The sequence below is a fragment of the Microchirus variegatus genome (genome assembly GCF_963457635.1).
Source record: "Microchirus variegatus genome assembly, chromosome: 20".
Classification (NCBI taxonomy): domain Eukaryota; kingdom Metazoa; phylum Chordata; class Actinopteri; order Pleuronectiformes; family Soleidae; genus Microchirus; species Microchirus variegatus.
The window spans coordinates 2111499-2129676 of record NC_139821.1 but is presented as its reverse complement, the minus strand read 5'-3'; the positions used below and the strand labels follow the sequence as shown (position 1 = coordinate 2129676).

Below are 18178 nucleotides of genomic sequence, written 5' to 3'. Positions count from 1 at the left end.
GCGGTTCGCGATGACGCCCCTCAGTTTCCGGGTTGTAAACCCCGTCACTCACCGTGGAACGCCCCCCCCGGCTTTCTTCGCAGCGTCGGAACTAACGAGCCGTGCGTCCGCAAACCACTCCGGAAGATTTTAGCGCCGGACCCTGTTTGTCCGTCAGTTATTAGCTCCCGACTCCGGCTGAAGTGAGTTGTCGGTTGTTATGAAATGTGAAAGATTCCGGTCTCGACAGGACCACAGACTCACTGACGGACGTCTATTTCTTTCTCTCGGTGACACTTTTGTTTTCCATGGACACGTCTTTGTGAGAACATGCACGGACAGATGTTGTGTCGCCGCACGGCAGCGGCGGCGGTGACTGCCCGGAGGATGCGGAACATTGTGGGCTGTGTTCTGGGCAGAGACGGCTGGATGTGGAGGAGCCATGAGGTCAAACTCGTCAACACGTCCTCAGGTAAACTGAACACGACCGTCCAATGTCCGCGTCTGTCTGTCTGTGAACGACAGAAGACACGGTGCTCAGTCTTATTCAGTATACTTAAATACAAATAAACTCTCATCATTTGACCTGAGGCACTGTTCCAGTGGATTTTATAACAAATATACATACTATTTAAATGTAGAGAGTCACAGTTCTATGGAAAACCAGTTACTGCCTCTGGAAAAGTAAATATGTTATTATCTAAGTCACAATAACTAAAATTATGAGAAAGTAGGTTATATTTATGAGTTATCAACATCTCAGGACTTAGAATGTGATACTATCTTATAATATTGACTTAGTATCTCATAATAACAACTTAATATCTCATAAAAATGACTTAATATCTCATAATAAGGACTCAGTATCTCATAATTATGATTTAATATCTCATAATATTGAGTTAGTATCTCATAATAATGACTTAATATCTCATAGTAAAGACTTAGTATCTCACAATAATGACTTAATATCTAATAATAATAACTTAATAACTCATAATAATGACTTAATAGCTCATAATAATGACTTAATATTTCATAACAATGAGTATCTCATAATAATGACTTAATATCTCATAATAGTGAGTTAATATCTCATAATAATGCCTTAGTATCTCATAATAATGACCTAGTATCTCGTATTAATGACTTAATATTTCATAATATTGAGTTAGTATCTCATAATTATGACCTAATATCTCATAATAATGACAGTATCTCATAATTATGACTTAATATCTCATAATAATGACAGTATCTCATAATTATGACTTAATATCTCATAATAATGTCTTAGTTTCTTATAATAATGACCTAGTATCTCATATCAATGATGTATTCATGTTTCTTGCAGGTGACACAACAGTGAAAATCGGAGAAATCACGTACAAACTCAAAACACCCCGGAGTCCAGAGCTCGTCCCTGTCAAACACAGTACGTGTTGTTGTTTTTACATGGAATGAGAAGAGAACTAAGAATGTTACTAACGTGTTGTTGTTGTTGTTGTTGTTGTTGTCGTTTTTGCCAGTTTCAGACTCACTACCTCAGACAGTGGTCCAGCACCTGCGATGGATTATGCAGAAAGATCTTCTGGGTCAGGACGTGTTCCTCATCGGTCCACCAGGACCTCTGAGAAGATCCATCGCCATGCAGTACCTGGTGAGGACACAGTGTGTAAAAGTACCTTAAAGGGATACTTTTAGAGTAAAAGAACAAGTATGGGACCAGAAAATGACAGAAATGAGTGAGTGAGTGTCTAAATGTGAGAGAGTGCATGAGTGAGTGTCTGGATGAATGAATGAGTGAGTGTCTGAGTGTGTAAATGAGTGAGTGAGTGAGTGAATGAGTGAATAAGTGAGTGTCTGAATGAATGAGTGTCTGAACGTGAATGTGTGAGTGAGTGTCTGTCTGAGTGAATGAATGAGTGTCTGAGTGAATGAGCGAGTGTCTAATTGTGAGTGTGTGAGTGAGTGAGTGTCTGAATGAATGAATGAATGAACGAGTGAGTGTCTGAATGTGTGAGTGAGTGTCTGAATGAATGAATAAGTGAGTGTCTGAATGAATGAATAAGTGAGTGTCTGAATGAGTGAATGAGTGAGTGTCTGAATGTGAGTGAGTGTCTGAATGAATGAATGGGTGAGTGGCTGAATGAATGAATGAGTGAGTGAGTGGCTGAATGAATGAATGAGTGAGTGTCTAAATGTGAGTGAGTGTCTGAATGAATGAACGAGTGAGTGTCTGAATGAATGAGTGAGTGAGTGGCTGAATGAATGAATGAGTGAGTGGCTGAATGAATGAATGAGTGAGTGTCTAAATGTGAGTGAGTGTCTGAATGAATGAACGAGTGAGTGTCTGAATGAATGAACGAGTGAGTGTCTGAATGAATGAGTGAGTGAGTGTCTGAATGAATGAATTAGTGAGTGAGTGTCTGAATGAATGAGTGAGTGAGTGTCTAAATGTGAGTGTGTGAGTGAGTGTCTGAATGAATGAGTGAGTGTCTAAATGTGCATGTGTGAGTGTCTGAATGAATGAATGAATGAATGAGTGAGTGAGTGAGTGTCTGAATGAATGAATGAATGAGTGAGTGTCTGAGTGTGTTAATGAGTGAGTTTCCCACACCAAACCCGATAGAGAAAATCAGTGATTTTAGCTCACAGGGACACAGGAGCTGCTGGTCTACTGCTGCCTCGTGTGGTCACTTTGTGTCACTGATTTTAATCTGATGGAAGGAATTTGAATGCAGAATTTGACAAAATCAGTCATTGTAAGTTAGTGATGGAGGCAGCAGTGGATCAACAACTCCTGTGAACTCCTGTGTCTCTGTGATGTTAAAATCACTGGTTTTCTCTATGGGCTTTGGTGTGGGAGAGTGAGTGGTGTACAGGGGGATTAAAAACCTCATTTGCCTGTCAGAGAAGGCTGTTTAATGGTGAGATGAAGTGGATAAATACATTATAGACTTAATCTGACACAGATTATATTGTGTCGTTGAGCAGGAGTTGACCAAGCGGGAGGTGGAATACGTGGCTCTGTCCAGAGACACCACAGAGACGGACCTGAAGCAGAGGAGGGAGATCCGCTCGGGCACGGCCTTCTACATCGACCAGGTAAACCTCAGCACAGGTGCTCCAGGCAAACAGGAAACCACACACACACACACACACACAGACTCTCTCTCTTCCCCTCCACGCCAAGTTGTGATGGATGGAGCTTTACATGCGAGTACTCCCCCACACCCGAGCGACTTTGGAAGTGCGTAACCATGGAGACGAGCAGCTCCTCATTATCCAGGCCCGGTGTCTCCGAGGAGAACTTCATGTCCTCCTCTCCGTTCATCTGCGTCCGTTCCTCCGAGGGGTTCAGGCAAAATATCTTCAGACCAAATCCACGTCTCACACCCGTCACTGGAGCCACACACCGGTGGGAAACGACGATGAGCCGCGACGATAATTAACGCTCGCTCAGCCGCGTGTCATTATCTGCGGCTAATTAGCACGTGGCTTCATTTCTGTGTGTGTGTGTGTGGGGAAATAAATCCGTTGCGTAACAGCAGAGACATCATGTCCATGGAAACAAGGAGGAAGATGTTCTCGTTTTACTCTCGGCACATTTTATCCAAGAACTTTACTCACCGCAGCCGATCGCTCTGAGATTCTGAGAATTAGACGGACACTTTACAGGAAATCTGACCGCATTTCACTCACTTCCTGACTACGATATGTCTTTATCTTCACTGTTAGACAGACTTTTCCATCAGGAAACTGAAGTTTGTAAAGCACTCACTCTCCCACACCAAACCCCATAGAGAAAATCAGCGATTTTAGCTCACGGTGGACACAGGAGCTGCTGGTCTACTGCTGCCTCATGTGGTCACTTTGTGTCACTGATTTAAGTCTAAATTAAATATTTTTAAAGCCGAATTCATTAAAATAAGACATTGTAAGTTAGTGATGGAGGCAGCAGTGGATCAACAACTCCTGTGAACTCCTGTGTCTCTGTGATGTTAAAATCACTGGTTTTCTCTATGGGCTTTGGTGTGAGAGAGTGAGTGGTTTACAAACTTCAGTTTCCTGTTGGAAAAGTCTGTCTAACAATGAAGATAATTCCACAACCATATGTTTTAATACATTTAAGAACATATCTCAGCTTTCTAAATGTTATTTGAAGTTTGTAAACCACTCACTCTCCCACACCAAACCCCATAGAGAAAATCAGTGATTTTAGCTCACAGGGACACAGGAGTTGCTGGTTTACTGCTGCCTCGTGTGGTCACTTTGCGTCACTAAAATACATTGAAATTAAGAATTTTTAAAGCCGAAGTGACGCAATAGCACATTATAAGTTAGTGATGGAGGCAGCAGTGGATCAACAACTCCTGTGAACTCCTGTGTCTCTGTGATGTTAAAATCACTGGTTTTCTCTATGGACTTTGGTGCATGAAAAGGGCGACTTACAAAAAGACATATAAGGAATGGTATGATAGGTTTAAACATAAACATATGTTTTTGTATGCGTCGTGGATGGAATAAATGTGTTTTAGTGAACTGTTTAAAGTATTGAAAGGATTTTAAAGTGGAAAAACAAGAATCTTAAATGAAGCATAATTTGTTAAAAGGTTTGTTTCCGGTTCTGCAAATTAAATCAGAGTCTTTTCGGGTCAGTCACGTGATGAAATACTAATGACTTTTCCCGTTCGCCGTCCTCCTGACGATGGGAATCCACCAGCATTAACTCACTGTGAGTGCCTTCAACCTCAGCGCGCTTATTATTTCATCGATAGCCGACGGTTTATGTCGCGGCCGTTGTCCGTTTCCTGTTGCCATTAAAGCATCAAATCATCAAATCATCAAAGCATTAAAGCTAGCCAACCCTGCCTCATCCTCGAGGCTCAGCCTCCTCCTCCTCCTCCTCAGACCGGCTTATCAAAACCAAAACAGGTATCCTTTGTTTCCATGGGAACAGCTCATGAATAGATACGCCGTTATAGAATGCCTCTAATGGGTGTGAAGGGATTTTTTTCTCGTGTGTGTGTGTGTGTGTGTGTGTGTGTGTGCTCCTTGGGGCCCTGCACTGATTCTGAGCCTATATTCAGACTCTCTTCCATTTTTAGTTCTCTCACACACACGCACACACACACACACACACACATGCAGTGTCGATGTAGAGGACTCTACTGGTCCTGACACACACACCCATGCGTACGTCGATATGACACTCTATGACAAAAAAACATGCAACCGTGTATACTACTGTGCATGTACAGGTCAAAGGTCACACTCATTGACATTATTTTGGCCTCGTTTAGACCTGGACTCGAGGTGCAAAACACTAACGCAAATCACGAAACACTAACGCAAATCACGAAACGCTAACGCAAATCACGAAACACTAGCGCAAATCACGAAACACTAGCGCAAATCACGAAACGCTAACGCAAATCACGAAGCGCTAACGCAAATCAGGAAACACAAACGCAACTCACGAAACGCTAACGCAAATCACGAATCGCTAACGCAAATTACGAAACACAAACGCAACTCACGAAACGCTTACGCAAATCACGAATCGCTAACGCAAATTACGAAACACAAACGCAACTCACGAAACGCTAACGCAAATCACGAAACACTAACGCAACTCACGAAACGCTAACGCAAATCACGAATCGCTAACGCAAATCACGAAACGCTAACGCAAATCACGAAACGCTAACGCAAATCTCGAAACTCTAACGCAAATCACGAAACGCTAACGCAACTCACGAAACGCTATCGCAAATCACGAAACACTAGCGCAAATCACGAAACACTAGCGCAAATCACGAAACTCTTACGCAAATCACGAAACGCTAACGCAAATCACGAAACACTAGCGCAAATCACGAAACACTAGCGCAAATCACGAAACGATATCGCAAATCACGAAGCGCTAACGCAAATCACGAATCGCTAACGCAACTCACGAAACGCTAACGCAAATCACGAAACTCTAACGCAAATCACGAAACGCTAACGCAGCTCACGAAACGCTATCGCAAATCACGAAGCGCTAACGCAAATCACGAAACACAAACGCAACTCACGAAACGCTAACGCAAATCACGAATCGCTAACGCAAATTACGAAACACAAACGCAACTCACGAAACGCTAACGCAAATCACGAATAGCTAACGCAAATTACGAAACACAAACGCAACTCACGAAACGCTAACGCAAATCACGAAACACTAACGCAAATCACGAATCGCTAACGCAAATCACGAAACACAAACGCAAATCACGAAACGCTAACGCAAATCTCGAACCGCTAACGCAAATCACGAAACACTAGCGCAAATCACGAAACACTAGCGCAAATCACGAAACTCTAACGCAAATCACGAAACGCTAACGCAACTCACGAAACGCTATCGCAAATCACGAAGCGCTAACGCAAATCACGAAACACAAACGCAACTCACGAAACGCTAACGCAAATCACGAATCGCTAACGCAAATTACGAAACACAAACGCAACTCACGAAACGCTAACGCAAATCACGAAACACAAACGCAACTCACGAAACGCTAACGCAAATCACGAAACACTAACGCAAATCACAAATCACTAACGCAAATCACGAATCGCTAACGCAAATCACGAAACACAAACGCAAATCACGAAACGCTAACGCAAATCACAAAACACTAACGCAAATGAAGTAACACAAACACAAAAGCAGAAAACACAAAACTATCAACTCAAAAAACGCAAATAAAAAAACACGTTTCCGTTTTGAGTTAATGTTTTTGTGTTTTGCGTTTGTGTTTTGCACCTCAGGGCCACCGTACATTTGACTCACTTTTGTTTACTCCGCCATGTTGGCAGGAAAACTGCCCGAGAACGCTTGCATGTTGCAGCAAAAAAGCATGTTAAAAACAAGGTAAATGTGAGATATTTGAGTTAATTCGTGTTGGAGCTGGCGTCCAGATTCACGGCTCCCTGGAAAACAGTTAAGTGGAAACTTAACGAAAAAACTTTAGACTTTTACGTCATTAAAAAGTGTCAAAACACCACAATCTTTATGAGTTAATGTTCGTTCAGTGGGTTAAATTTAACATTTAAACTTGTTAAATGTTCTTAAACAAAGACATTTGAGCCACATGTTCATAAACGCTCTATATCTTCCGTCACAGAGTGTTTTCAGTGTTGTGTCTTGGCTCGCTCGTCTCCCTGCGTCACACACATTTCTAACAATTATCTGATTATAGCGTGTGGAGCCTAAAATGGATCGAGGGGTTAAATATAGAGCATCTGCTCCTCACTATAGTTTTTTTTTTTTTTTTTTTTACAGCCCGAGCTTCCCACACAACCTGCAACGCATTTCCATGCTAACCTAATTACACGGCCACTCGCGCTGCGGTTCACCCAGACAGCTGAAGTTTCCTGCCTGTTGACGTCAAAGACGCACTTTTTTTTCATTCTTCACACAGTCGAAAAATAGTCCTTTCTAAAAACAGCTGAGACGGTTTTGAAGCTCATGGTTTTGTCTTTATGGGACGACGACGCGGTGCAGATTGTTGTTTGCACAAACACTTTTAGCTTTGACGACGTTCTTTTGTCCTGACGTTGAACTCTGCTGCTGTCGTTTAAAGATTTAAAGACGCGGTACGCGAGTTTGCACCTCATCCGCTAACCTGTTTACAGCCGTGTGGGAGAAGTCTAGCGCCTGTAAGTGACAACTTTGACCAATCTCACAGAGACAGGGCGCCCCCTATAGGCTGTTCTATTTAGCCCACCTGCACAAACTGCACTTTTCCAGCAGCTAATGGCGCTAGAGCTGCAACTCGCGCTTATTTTCATAATCGATTAATCCGATGAATCGATAATAACCAAAATAGTCGACGATTAATTTCAACCGTGTGCTACTCGGCTCGACTCTACTCAGTTTTGGTGAAGTGTCTTGCCCAAGGACACGCCGGCATCAGCCCACAACCTTTGAGTTCTAAAATGGCTGCCAGCATTTGCTTAACTGACTGTACAAATGTTTGCAGAAGTGATAAAGTCAATGATGACGTTCCTTGAATGCAACTCGGAGGCGTTTTACAAACAGGAAAACAACTTTTCCTCATGATATTTTTTTTTTTTGTGAAAATACCTGCAAAACATTGTTATTGTTGTACACATGACTAAGATAAAATTAAATATAGCTTTATTTTGAACAATTATACAATGTAAACAGTCACTGAAAATCGTTAGCCTAGCCTAGCCAAACATAACTGCCTAAGTCATTTTTTGGTAAATGTGATATCTGCCTAACTTTACTCTCCTGCTTGCTAAAACATTTGTTTTTTCTTGTTTCCCGAAAACGTTCAAATATGACTTCGGCAAATATGCTATTAGGCTAACGATGAATGAAAGTTAGCATGTAGCAGATAAAACTTCCTCTCTGACATCACTGTTTCCAACAAAGTTTGTTGTGTTGGTTTTATTGGACGAGGTTTTGCGTTTCAGGCTTCTCAAAATAGCGCCTCCGTGTGGCTAAAAAGCCGGAATTATGCTAGTTTTGTCAGATAATCTCTCCCTCTGTAACCAGTGTGCCGTGAGAGCCGCGACCCAGGGTCGGGTCCTGGTCCTGGAGGGTCTGGAGAAGGCGGAGAGGAACGTTCTGCCCGTGCTCAACAACCTGCTGGAGAACCGCGAGATGCAGCTGGAGGACGGACGCTTCCTGATGTCGGCCGAGCGCTACGACAAGCTGCTGCAGGTACGATCGCTAACACGTTCTAATCCGGCGTTTTAATTCCGTCTCTCTGTTTCCGTTCCATACGACTCCGTGTTTATCTTCATCTTCACACGTTCGGCTGTGAACGTTCGCACGTCTCCTCCAGCGCTTGTATTTCAGCTCTTGCCGTGAATATTTTTGGACACGAGTGGGTTTTTTATTTTTTTTTACAGGAGCACACGAAGGAGGAGATGGACAGCTGGAAGATCGTCCGCGTGAGCGAGGACTTCCGTGTCATCGCTCTGGGGCTTCCCGTTCCCAAGTACAAGGGCAACCCGCTGGATCCTCCGCTACGCTCCCGATTCCAGGCCCGAGACATCTATCACCTGCCGTTCAAGGTCAGTCCTGGATTCCCAGAATTCCCATCCCATTGATTAAAATCTGATAAATACAGTGTTGCACCTCCTCATCTTCATCCTCTGTGCGTCTCAGGACCAGCTGGAGCTGCTGTACTCGGCAGGACCGAACGTCTCTGCAGAAAGGTGAACTCAGACTTCTTTAATTCCACGTCTTCTCGTCATGTGTATGTCTGTTGTTTAATCCTAGCTATCAGTTTTTTACCAAAGCTATTGTTGCTAAGATATGGACCAATGCTAATGTTGCTAAGGTACGGACAGAATCTATTACCAAAGCTAATATTGCTAAGGTATGGACAGTATCTGTTACCAAAGCTAATGTTGCTAAGATATGGACCAATGCTAATTTTGCTAAGGTACAGACAGAATCTATTACCAAAGCTAATATTGCTAAGGTATGGACAGTATCTGTTACCAAAGCTAATGTTGCTAAGATATGAACCAATGCTAATTTTGCTAAGGTACAGACAGAATCTATTACCAAAGCTAATGTTGCTAAGGTGTGGACAGAATCTGTTACCAAAGCTAATGTTGCTAAGATATGGACATAATTTGTTACCAAAGCTAATGTTGCTAAGATATGGACATAATTTGTTACCAAAGCTAATGTTGCTAAGATATGGACAGAATTTGTTACCAAAGCTAATGTTGCTCAGATATGGACATAATTTGTTACCAAAGCCAATGTTGCTAAGATATGGACAGAATTTGTTACCAAAGCTAATGTTGCTAAGATATGGACATAATTTGTTACCAAAACTAATGTTGCTAAGATATGGACCATAGCTAATTTTGCTAAGGTACAGACAGAATCTATTACCAAAGCTAATGTTGCTAAGGTATGGACAGAATCTTTATCCAAAGCTAATGTTGCTAAGGTATGGACATAATTTGTTACCAAAGCTAATGTTGCTAAGATATGGACATAATTTGTTACCAAAGCTAATGTTGCTAGGATATGGACATAATTTGTTACCAAAGCTAATGTTGCTCAGATATGGACATAATTTGTTACCAAAGCCAATGTTGCTAAGATATGGACAGAATTTGTTACCAAAGCTAATGTTGCTAAGCTATGGACAGAATCTGTATCCAAAGCTAATGTTGCTAAGGTATGGACAGAATCTGTATCCAAAGCTAATGTTGCTAAGATATGGACATAATTTGTTACCAAAGCTAATGTTGCTAAGATATGGACAGAATTTGTTACCAAAGCTAATGTTGCTAATTTATGGACCAAAGCTAATTTTGCTAATTTACGGACATAATTTGTTACCAAAATTAATGTTGCTAAGGTATGGGCAGAATCTGTATCCAAAGCTAATGTTGCTAAGGTATGGACATCATTTTTTACCAAAATTAATGTTGCTAAGGTATGGACAGAATCTGTATCCAAAGCTAATGTTGCTAAGGTATGGACATAATTTGTTACCAAAGCTAATGTTGCTAAGATATGGACATCATTTGTTACCTAAGCTAATGTTGCTAAGGACAGAATCTGTATCCAAAGCTAATGTTGCTAAGGTATGGACATACTTTGTTACCAAAGCTAATGTTGCTAAGATATGGACATAATTTGTTACCAAAGCTAATGTTGCTAAGATATGGAGAGAATTTGTTGCCAAAGCTAATGTTGCTAATATATGGACCATAGCTAATGTTGCTAAGGTACGGACATAATTTGTTACCAAAGCTAATGTTGCTAAGGTGTGGACCGTCATGTGTTTGTCTGTTGTTAAATCCTAACTATCCTCTCTGTTGTTCATCAGGATTTCTCAGCTGCTGTCTTTAGCCACGACGCTCTGCTCGCAGGAATCTTCTGACCTGGGTTTGCCCGACTTCCCCGTGGACAACCTTCTCCCTGCTCTCCGCGTGCTGGTGAGAATCCTGGCGGGACAAAGACGGTGTTGTCGAGTGTGCGTGCGTGGAGGTGAATTCGTTCATTTTGTTTCTGCAGAACACCTTCCCCATGTTGTCGTCGCAGCAGCTGCTCCACAGACTTTACCCGTACAACAGTCTTCTGGGCCAGGACGGACGCCGGGCCGTGGAGGGCGTCCTCGCCGTAAGCGGACGTCTGTTGTCTCGTATCTGTATAATCAGCGGTTCTGTTCATGACACACGTGTGTTTTTGTAGAGGTTTGAGCTCCTGGACGGTCGCCGTCAGCCGACGCCTGGCGCCGTCAGGAGCGTGACCGCGGTGAAGGAGGCGGAAGGTGTCGCCGACGTCACTTTACGAGTCGCGGACGAGGACGTCACCGTTCAGGTAACGCGATAAACTCAATGAAATCTACGTGAGTTTCAGTCCACGACGTCTACGTCAACATGTTAGTAAATGTCGCAGACTTTAAACTGACGTCGATTTCAGGAGGTTAGCCCTTTTGCTAAAGTGGCTAAAAATCCGTTTTTTGTCTGTTTCTGGTATTTTAATCTTTGACGTTGTCGTCTTCTCGTCTTCAGGTTGCGGCGGGGAATAAGACGCCGCGGCGAGCTCCCGACAGCGGCGCCGCCTTCATCGGCACGCAGAGCCACGTCCAGCTGCTCTCTGACATGATGCAGTCGCACATGGCCAAGGACATATGTCTCATCGGACCCAAGGTACCTCACGTGCAATATATACATTCAACTCACTATGCATTTTAATACTTAAATTGTGTGTTTTTGTGTTGTTTTGTGTTATTTTTAGGGTTGTGGCAAATCGGTGATCGCTAGAGAGTTTGCAGAGATGCTGGGTTACAGCGTGGAGCCTGTCATGCTCTACCAGGTAAGAAACAAGCATCAACAAGTATAATAAACCTTCACATGAAAGAGAGAGGCTGTGCAGATGTGTGAGTGTAAACATGTGTGTGTGTGCGTGGTATGCAGTGCGCCTGACGCCGACCCTGCAGGAAGCTGCAGCTTCTTCATGTATGAAAACATCACACTGCGTCTATTTATAGCCGCAGAGGTCAAAGGTCACGTGTGGAATCCTCGGTTCCCGATTTCAGACGACCGTGAACAATAATAATCATGCATTAAATCGTTATTTTATAAAATATATAAAAAAATTACTCTATGTAACGTCAACATAAACAGCTGCTTAGGGCTTTGTGGCCACTAGGGGGCCGCCCACGCTCCAAGGTCACTGTGGGTGTCACACTAAAAATATTTTTCTCAGAATTTTCACTTTTTTGTTTACAAAATTCCGTCAGAATTCTCTCAATTAATTGTATTAATTAATTTATTTTACTGTGGTTTTCATCTGTTTTTTTTTAATTCTCCAAATGAAGTAAAAAGTGACTTATTATTATTTGTCATCATTAAACATATACTATATTTTATCAGATGGAGGTTAAAAAAACAAACAAACACAACGTTATTTAAAATTTTGATGGATTGTCTCTTTATTTCTTGAAGTTTATCTCTCCCACACCAAACCCCATAGAGAAAACCAGCGATTTTAACGTAACAGTGACACAGGAGTTCACAGGAGTTGTTGATCCACTGCTGCCTCCATCACTAACTTACAATGACTGATTTTTGTGAATTCGGCTTTTAAAATCTTTCATTTGGATGTACCGTAGTGACACAAAGTGACCACACGAGGCAGCAGTAGACCAGCAGCTCCTGTGTCCACCGTGAGCAAAAATCGCTGATTTTCTCTATGGGGTTTGGTGTGGTTTAAAAACTTCAGTTTCCTATTGGAAAGGTCTGTCTAACAGTGAAGATAAAGACGTGAACATGTTCGTAAGACATCATAGACTTAAACTGATGAAGTTAAACATCAATTCAACTGAAGTGTGTAAACCACTCACTCTCCCACACCAAACCCCATAGAGAAAACCAGCAATTTAAACATAACAGTGACACAGGAGTTCACAGGAGTTGTTGATCCACTTCTGCCTCCATCACTAACTTCAAATATCTTATTTTGTCAATTCGGCTTTTAAAATCTTTCATTTGGATGTACCGTAGTGACACAAAGTGACCACACGAGGCAGCAGTAGACCAGCAGCTCCTGTGTCCACCGTGAGCTAAAATCGCTGGTTTTCTCTATGGGGTTTGGCGTGGGAGAGTGAGTGGTTTACAAACCGGTTGTTGCTACACAAATGTATCGTCTTTTCCTCTTTCACCTGCAGGACATGACCGCCAGGGACCTGCTCCAGCAGAGGTTCACGCTCCCCAACGGCGACACGGCGTGGAGGCCGTCCCCTCTGGTCACCGCCGCCATGGAGGGGAAGCTGCTGCTCCTGGACGGGATCCACCGCGTCAACCTGGGCACGCTGGCCGTGCTGTCCAGGTTGTTACACGACAGGGAGCTGGACCTGTACGACGGCACCAGGCTGATGAGGCGGGACAGGTACGAGACGCTGAAGGAGCAGCTGCAGCTGAGCGACCGGCAGATGCAAGAGAGGTAAAACTGTCGTCGTTCACGCTGTGTCCATACGTTTGTTTTTAAAACCTGTGCAGCTTGGTATTAATGCACATGCAGTTTATTTGTGTGTTAAAATCCCACTTAAAGTGGCAGGAAGGATGTTTGTGGTGCAGCATCTGGACCGAAGTGAACCCACTTCCTCTTCCTCGGCTCATGCGGCTCAGACCAAACGCTGATACTGGAGACACGGATTCTTCCGCTACACAATATCAATAATACACACATCGCGCAGATCATCAAACAATAGAGAATTCACCATTAAAAATGTATATTTTTAAGTTTGTAAACCACTCACTCTCCCACACCAAACCCCATAGAGAAAATCAGTGATTTTTAACATCACAGAGACACAGGAGTTCACAGGAGTTGTTGATCCACTGCTGCCTCCATCACTAACTTCAAACGTCTTATTTTAGTGAATTCGGCTTTGAAAATATTTCATTTGGATGTACTATAGTGACACAAAGTGACCACACGAGGCAGCAGTAGACCAGTAACTCCTGTTTCCATGTGAGCTAAAATCACTGGTTTTCTCTATGGGGTTTGGTGTGGGAGAGTGAGTGGTTTACAAACTTCAGCTTAAACTGGACATAGATTTTATTTGGTAAGTCTTTGTGTGGCTGCTTCTTGACACACACACACACACACACACACACACACACACACACACACACAGTCCGTGCCCACTTTGTGTCAGAGCCTCGTACGACCACACTTCAGAAAAAGCCCAATAATGACAGCCTGTGATGTCTTCATGTAGGGAAGCGTCTTCCCACACACACACACACACACACACATACACACACACACACACACACACACACACACACACACACACACACACACACACACACACACACACACACACACACACACACACACACACACACTGGTTTACGCCCACATTGGTGTAAATTTATCCTGTCCTGCTGCGGCGCCGAGTGATTGAAATGGACTTTGCTGTCGCGTTGAATCAAAAGCGTTCCCAGACAGCTGTCAGAAGACACACTGCTGTCCCTGACATAGATTGGCTGGGACACGCACACACACACACACACACACACACACACACACACACGTCTCTGTGTCACCTGCACAAACACACTTGAACAGATGTTGTTCCTCTGACTTTGTTTTGTTGTTTTAGGTCAGTCTTCCCCGTCCACCCTTCGTTCAGGGTTCTGGCCCTGGCTGAGCCTCCTGTTGTTGGTGGCAGCAGCAGTGGAGGAGGAGGAGGAGGAGGTGGAGGAGGAGGAGGTGGCAGAGGTCAGCAGTGGTTGGGCCCAGAACAGCTCACCATGTTCTTCTACCACACTGTTCCTCCACTGGCCAGAGCAGAGGAGATGGGTCTCATACAGGGACTGGTGAGACACACACACACACACACATACAGACCAAAGCTAATATTGCTAAGGTACGGACAGAATTTGTTACCAAAGCTAATGTTGCTAAGCTACGGACAGAATTTGTTACCAAAGCTAATGTAGCTAAGGTACGGACCAAAGGTAAAATTGCTAAGCTATAGACAGAATATTTTACAGAAGCTAATGTTGCTAAGATATGGACCAAAGCTAATGCTGCTAAAGTACGGACAGAATTTGTTACTAAAATCTAATGTTGCTAAGGTGCAAATCAAAGCTAATGTTGCTAGGTTATGGACTAAAGGTAAAATTGCTAAGGTTCAGACATAATCTTTTTTACCGAAGCTAATGTTGCTAAGATATGGACAGAATTAGTTACCAACGCTAATGTTGCTAAGATGTGGACAGAATTTGTTACCAAAGCTAATGTTGCTAAGATATGGACCAACGCTAACTTTGCTAAGGTACAGAAAGAATCTATTACCAAAGCTAATGTTGCTAAGGTATGGACAGAATCTGTTGCCAAAGCTAATGTTGCAAAGATATGGACAGAATTTGTTACCAAAGCTAATGTTGCTAAAATATGAACCAATGCTAATTTTGCTAAGGTACAGACATAATCTATTACCAAAGCTAATGTTGCTAAGGTATGGACAGAATCTATTACCAAAGCTAATGTTGCTAAGATATGGACATAATTTGTTACCTAAGCTAATGTTGCTAAGATATGGACCAAATCTAATTTTGCTAAGGTACCGACAGAATTTTTTACCAAAATGAATGTTGCTAAGATATGGACCAAAGCTAATATTGCTAACGTACACACAGAACCTGGTCTTGAAGCTAACACCAGTGTCACGACTCATGTTGTCATATTTTTTGAACATGACAGTGTTTTTCTTATATTTTTTTGTATATAATTTATTCACAATTGTATTTTTTTCTGCTCGACCATGTTTTCACGACTCTTCTTCTTCTTCTTCTTCACTCAGACTCCTAACGTTCCCACAGAAGCAGCAGAGCAGCTCCTGCAGCTCACACACACACTACGCAAGACCAACGACCCAACTGTAAGTGTGTGTCCGTGTGTGTTTTCTTTACATATAAACACACTGTGTGTGCAATCCAATCATTCGTGTGTGTGTGTGTGTGTGTGTGTGTGTGTGTGTGTGTGTGTGTGTGTGTGTGTGTGTTTCCAGGCCCAGTCTCTGGCCTCGTCTCTGTCCACCAGACAGCTGCTGAGGATCTGTCGTCGTCTCTCTCAGTATCCTGAGGAGAGCATCGCTCACGCTGTCAACAAGGCCTGTCTGTCCAGGTACACACACACACACACTCACACACACACACACACTTTCAAGGCCCTTGAAAGTTTTTGAAAATGCCCCTAAATAGACAACGAGTCATTGAAAGTGCTTGAAAGAACACACTCTCATTTGTCGTAGGTTCCTGCCCAGTTTGGCTCGAGCGTCTCTGGAGAAAAGCCTCGCTGACTGTTCCATACAGGAAACGCCAGGTCCCAGTGAACGGCGTGAATACACCTGTAAGTTTTCCACGTAAAATCTGTGATCGAACAGTCCCAGTGATCGAGTGATCGAAACAGTCCTAGTGATCGAACAGTCCTAGTGATCGAGTGATCGAACAGTTCCAGTGATCGTGTGATCGAACAGTCCCAGTGATCGAACAGTCCCAGTGATCGAACAGTTCCAGTGATCGTGTGATCGAACAGTCCCAGTGATCGAACAGTCCCAGTGATCGTGTGATCGAACAGTCCCAGTGATCGAACAGTCCCAGTGATCGAACAGTCCCAGTGATCGAACAGTCCCAGTGATCGAACAGTTCCAGTGATCGTGTGATCGAACAGTCCCAGTGATCGTGTGATCGAACAGTCCCAGTGATCGAACAGTTCCAGTGATCGTGTGATCGAACAGTCCCAGTGATCGAACAGTCCCAGTGATCGAAACAGTCCCAGTGATCGAGTGATGGAACAGTCCCAGTGATCGAGTGATCGAACAGTCCCAGTGATCGAGTGATCGAACAGTCCTAGTGATCGAGTGATCGAACAGTCCTAGTGATCGAGTGATCGAGTGATCGAACAGTCCCAGTGATCGAAACAGTCCCAGTGATCGAGTGATGGAACAGTCCCAGTGATTGTGTGATTGAACAGTCCCAGTGATGGAACAGTCCCAGTGATCGTGTGATCGAACAGTCCCAGTGATCGAGTGATCGAACAGTCCCAGTGATCGAGTGATCGAACAGTCCCAGTGATCGAGTGATCGAACAGTCCCAGTGATCGAGTGATCGAACAGTCCTAGTGATCGAGTGATCGAACAGTCCTAGTGATCGAGTGATCGAGTGATCGAACAGTCCCAGTGATCGTGTGATCGAACAGTCCTAGTGATCGAGTGATCGAGTGATCGAACAGTCCTAGTGATCGAGTGATCGAGTGATCGAACAGTCCCAGTGATCGTGTGATCGAACAGTCCTAGTGATCGAGTGATCGAACAGTCCGAGTGATCGAGTGATCGAACAGTCCTAGTGATCGAGTGATCGAGTGATCGAACAGTCCTAGTGATCGAGTGATCGAGTGATCGAACAGTCCTAGTGATCGAGTGATCGAGTGATCGAACAGTCCTAGTGATCGAGTGATCGAACAGTCCTAGTGATCGAGTGATCGAGTGATCGAACAGTCCCAGTGATCGAGTGATCGAACAGTCCTAGTGATCGAGTGATCGAACAGTCCCAGTGATCGAGTGATCGTGCTCTCCCAGTGATCGAACAGTCCGAGTGATCGAGTGATCGAACAGTCCCAGTGATCGAAACAGTCCCTGTGACCATGTGATTGAACAGACCCAGCGATCGCAAAATCCCAGTGATCGAGTGCTCGAACAGTCCCAGTGATTAAGCGTGGACACAAGCTCATCTCGGGCTAGCCACTGTTAGCAAATATAACACTCTGTCCGTCTGTACGTCCTCAGGTTCAGTGAAGGACGGCGTGTTGACGATCGGTAACGTGTCGTCTCCCGTCTACAACCCCGACGAGAAAATGAAGGTTCCGGACGTGCTGTTTTACGACAACGATCAGGTAATCGCACACAAAAAAAAAACAACACACTCGCAAACGTACTGTTGATAAAACGGGATATCGTTTGATTTTCACCGCGCTAATCGCTAGTTCCAGGTCTTCTTCAATAGAACGTGATGCTAGTTTTGTAAATCATGTTCATATTTAGAGGTAAATAAAGTAAAAGTATGACACATCTGAGTGTGATTGACAGCTGGTATCGTCCAGTAGGCCACGCCCCTGAAG

At 43.6% G+C, this 18178-nt stretch overlaps 1 protein-coding gene across 1 annotated transcript in view; it reads left to right on the top strand.

The window, feature by feature from the left end:
• The first annotated feature begins 192 nt into the window (after positions 1-192).
• The window catches only part of vwa8 (von Willebrand factor A domain containing 8), a 47612-nt gene continuing 29626 nt past the window's right edge, over positions 193-18178 (top strand). The window contains exons 1-18 of the mRNA XM_083907184.1: positions 193-451; positions 1334-1414; positions 1509-1639; positions 2977-3087; positions 8558-8725; positions 8917-9081; positions 9176-9225; positions 10869-10977; positions 11057-11161; positions 11234-11362; positions 11557-11694; positions 11783-11860; positions 13215-13489; positions 14658-14874; positions 15864-15941; positions 16071-16186; positions 16314-16411; positions 17847-17953. Coding sequence (XP_083763310.1) covers positions 310-451; positions 1334-1414; positions 1509-1639; positions 2977-3087; positions 8558-8725; positions 8917-9081; positions 9176-9225; positions 10869-10977; positions 11057-11161; positions 11234-11362; positions 11557-11694; positions 11783-11860; positions 13215-13489; positions 14658-14874; positions 15864-15941; positions 16071-16186; positions 16314-16411; positions 17847-17953 — 2298 coding nt within the window. The 5' untranslated portion in view covers positions 193-309. The remainder of the gene's footprint in view (positions 452-1333; positions 1415-1508; positions 1640-2976; positions 3088-8557; positions 8726-8916; positions 9082-9175; positions 9226-10868; positions 10978-11056; positions 11162-11233; positions 11363-11556; positions 11695-11782; positions 11861-13214; positions 13490-14657; positions 14875-15863; positions 15942-16070; positions 16187-16313; positions 16412-17846; positions 17954-18178) is intronic.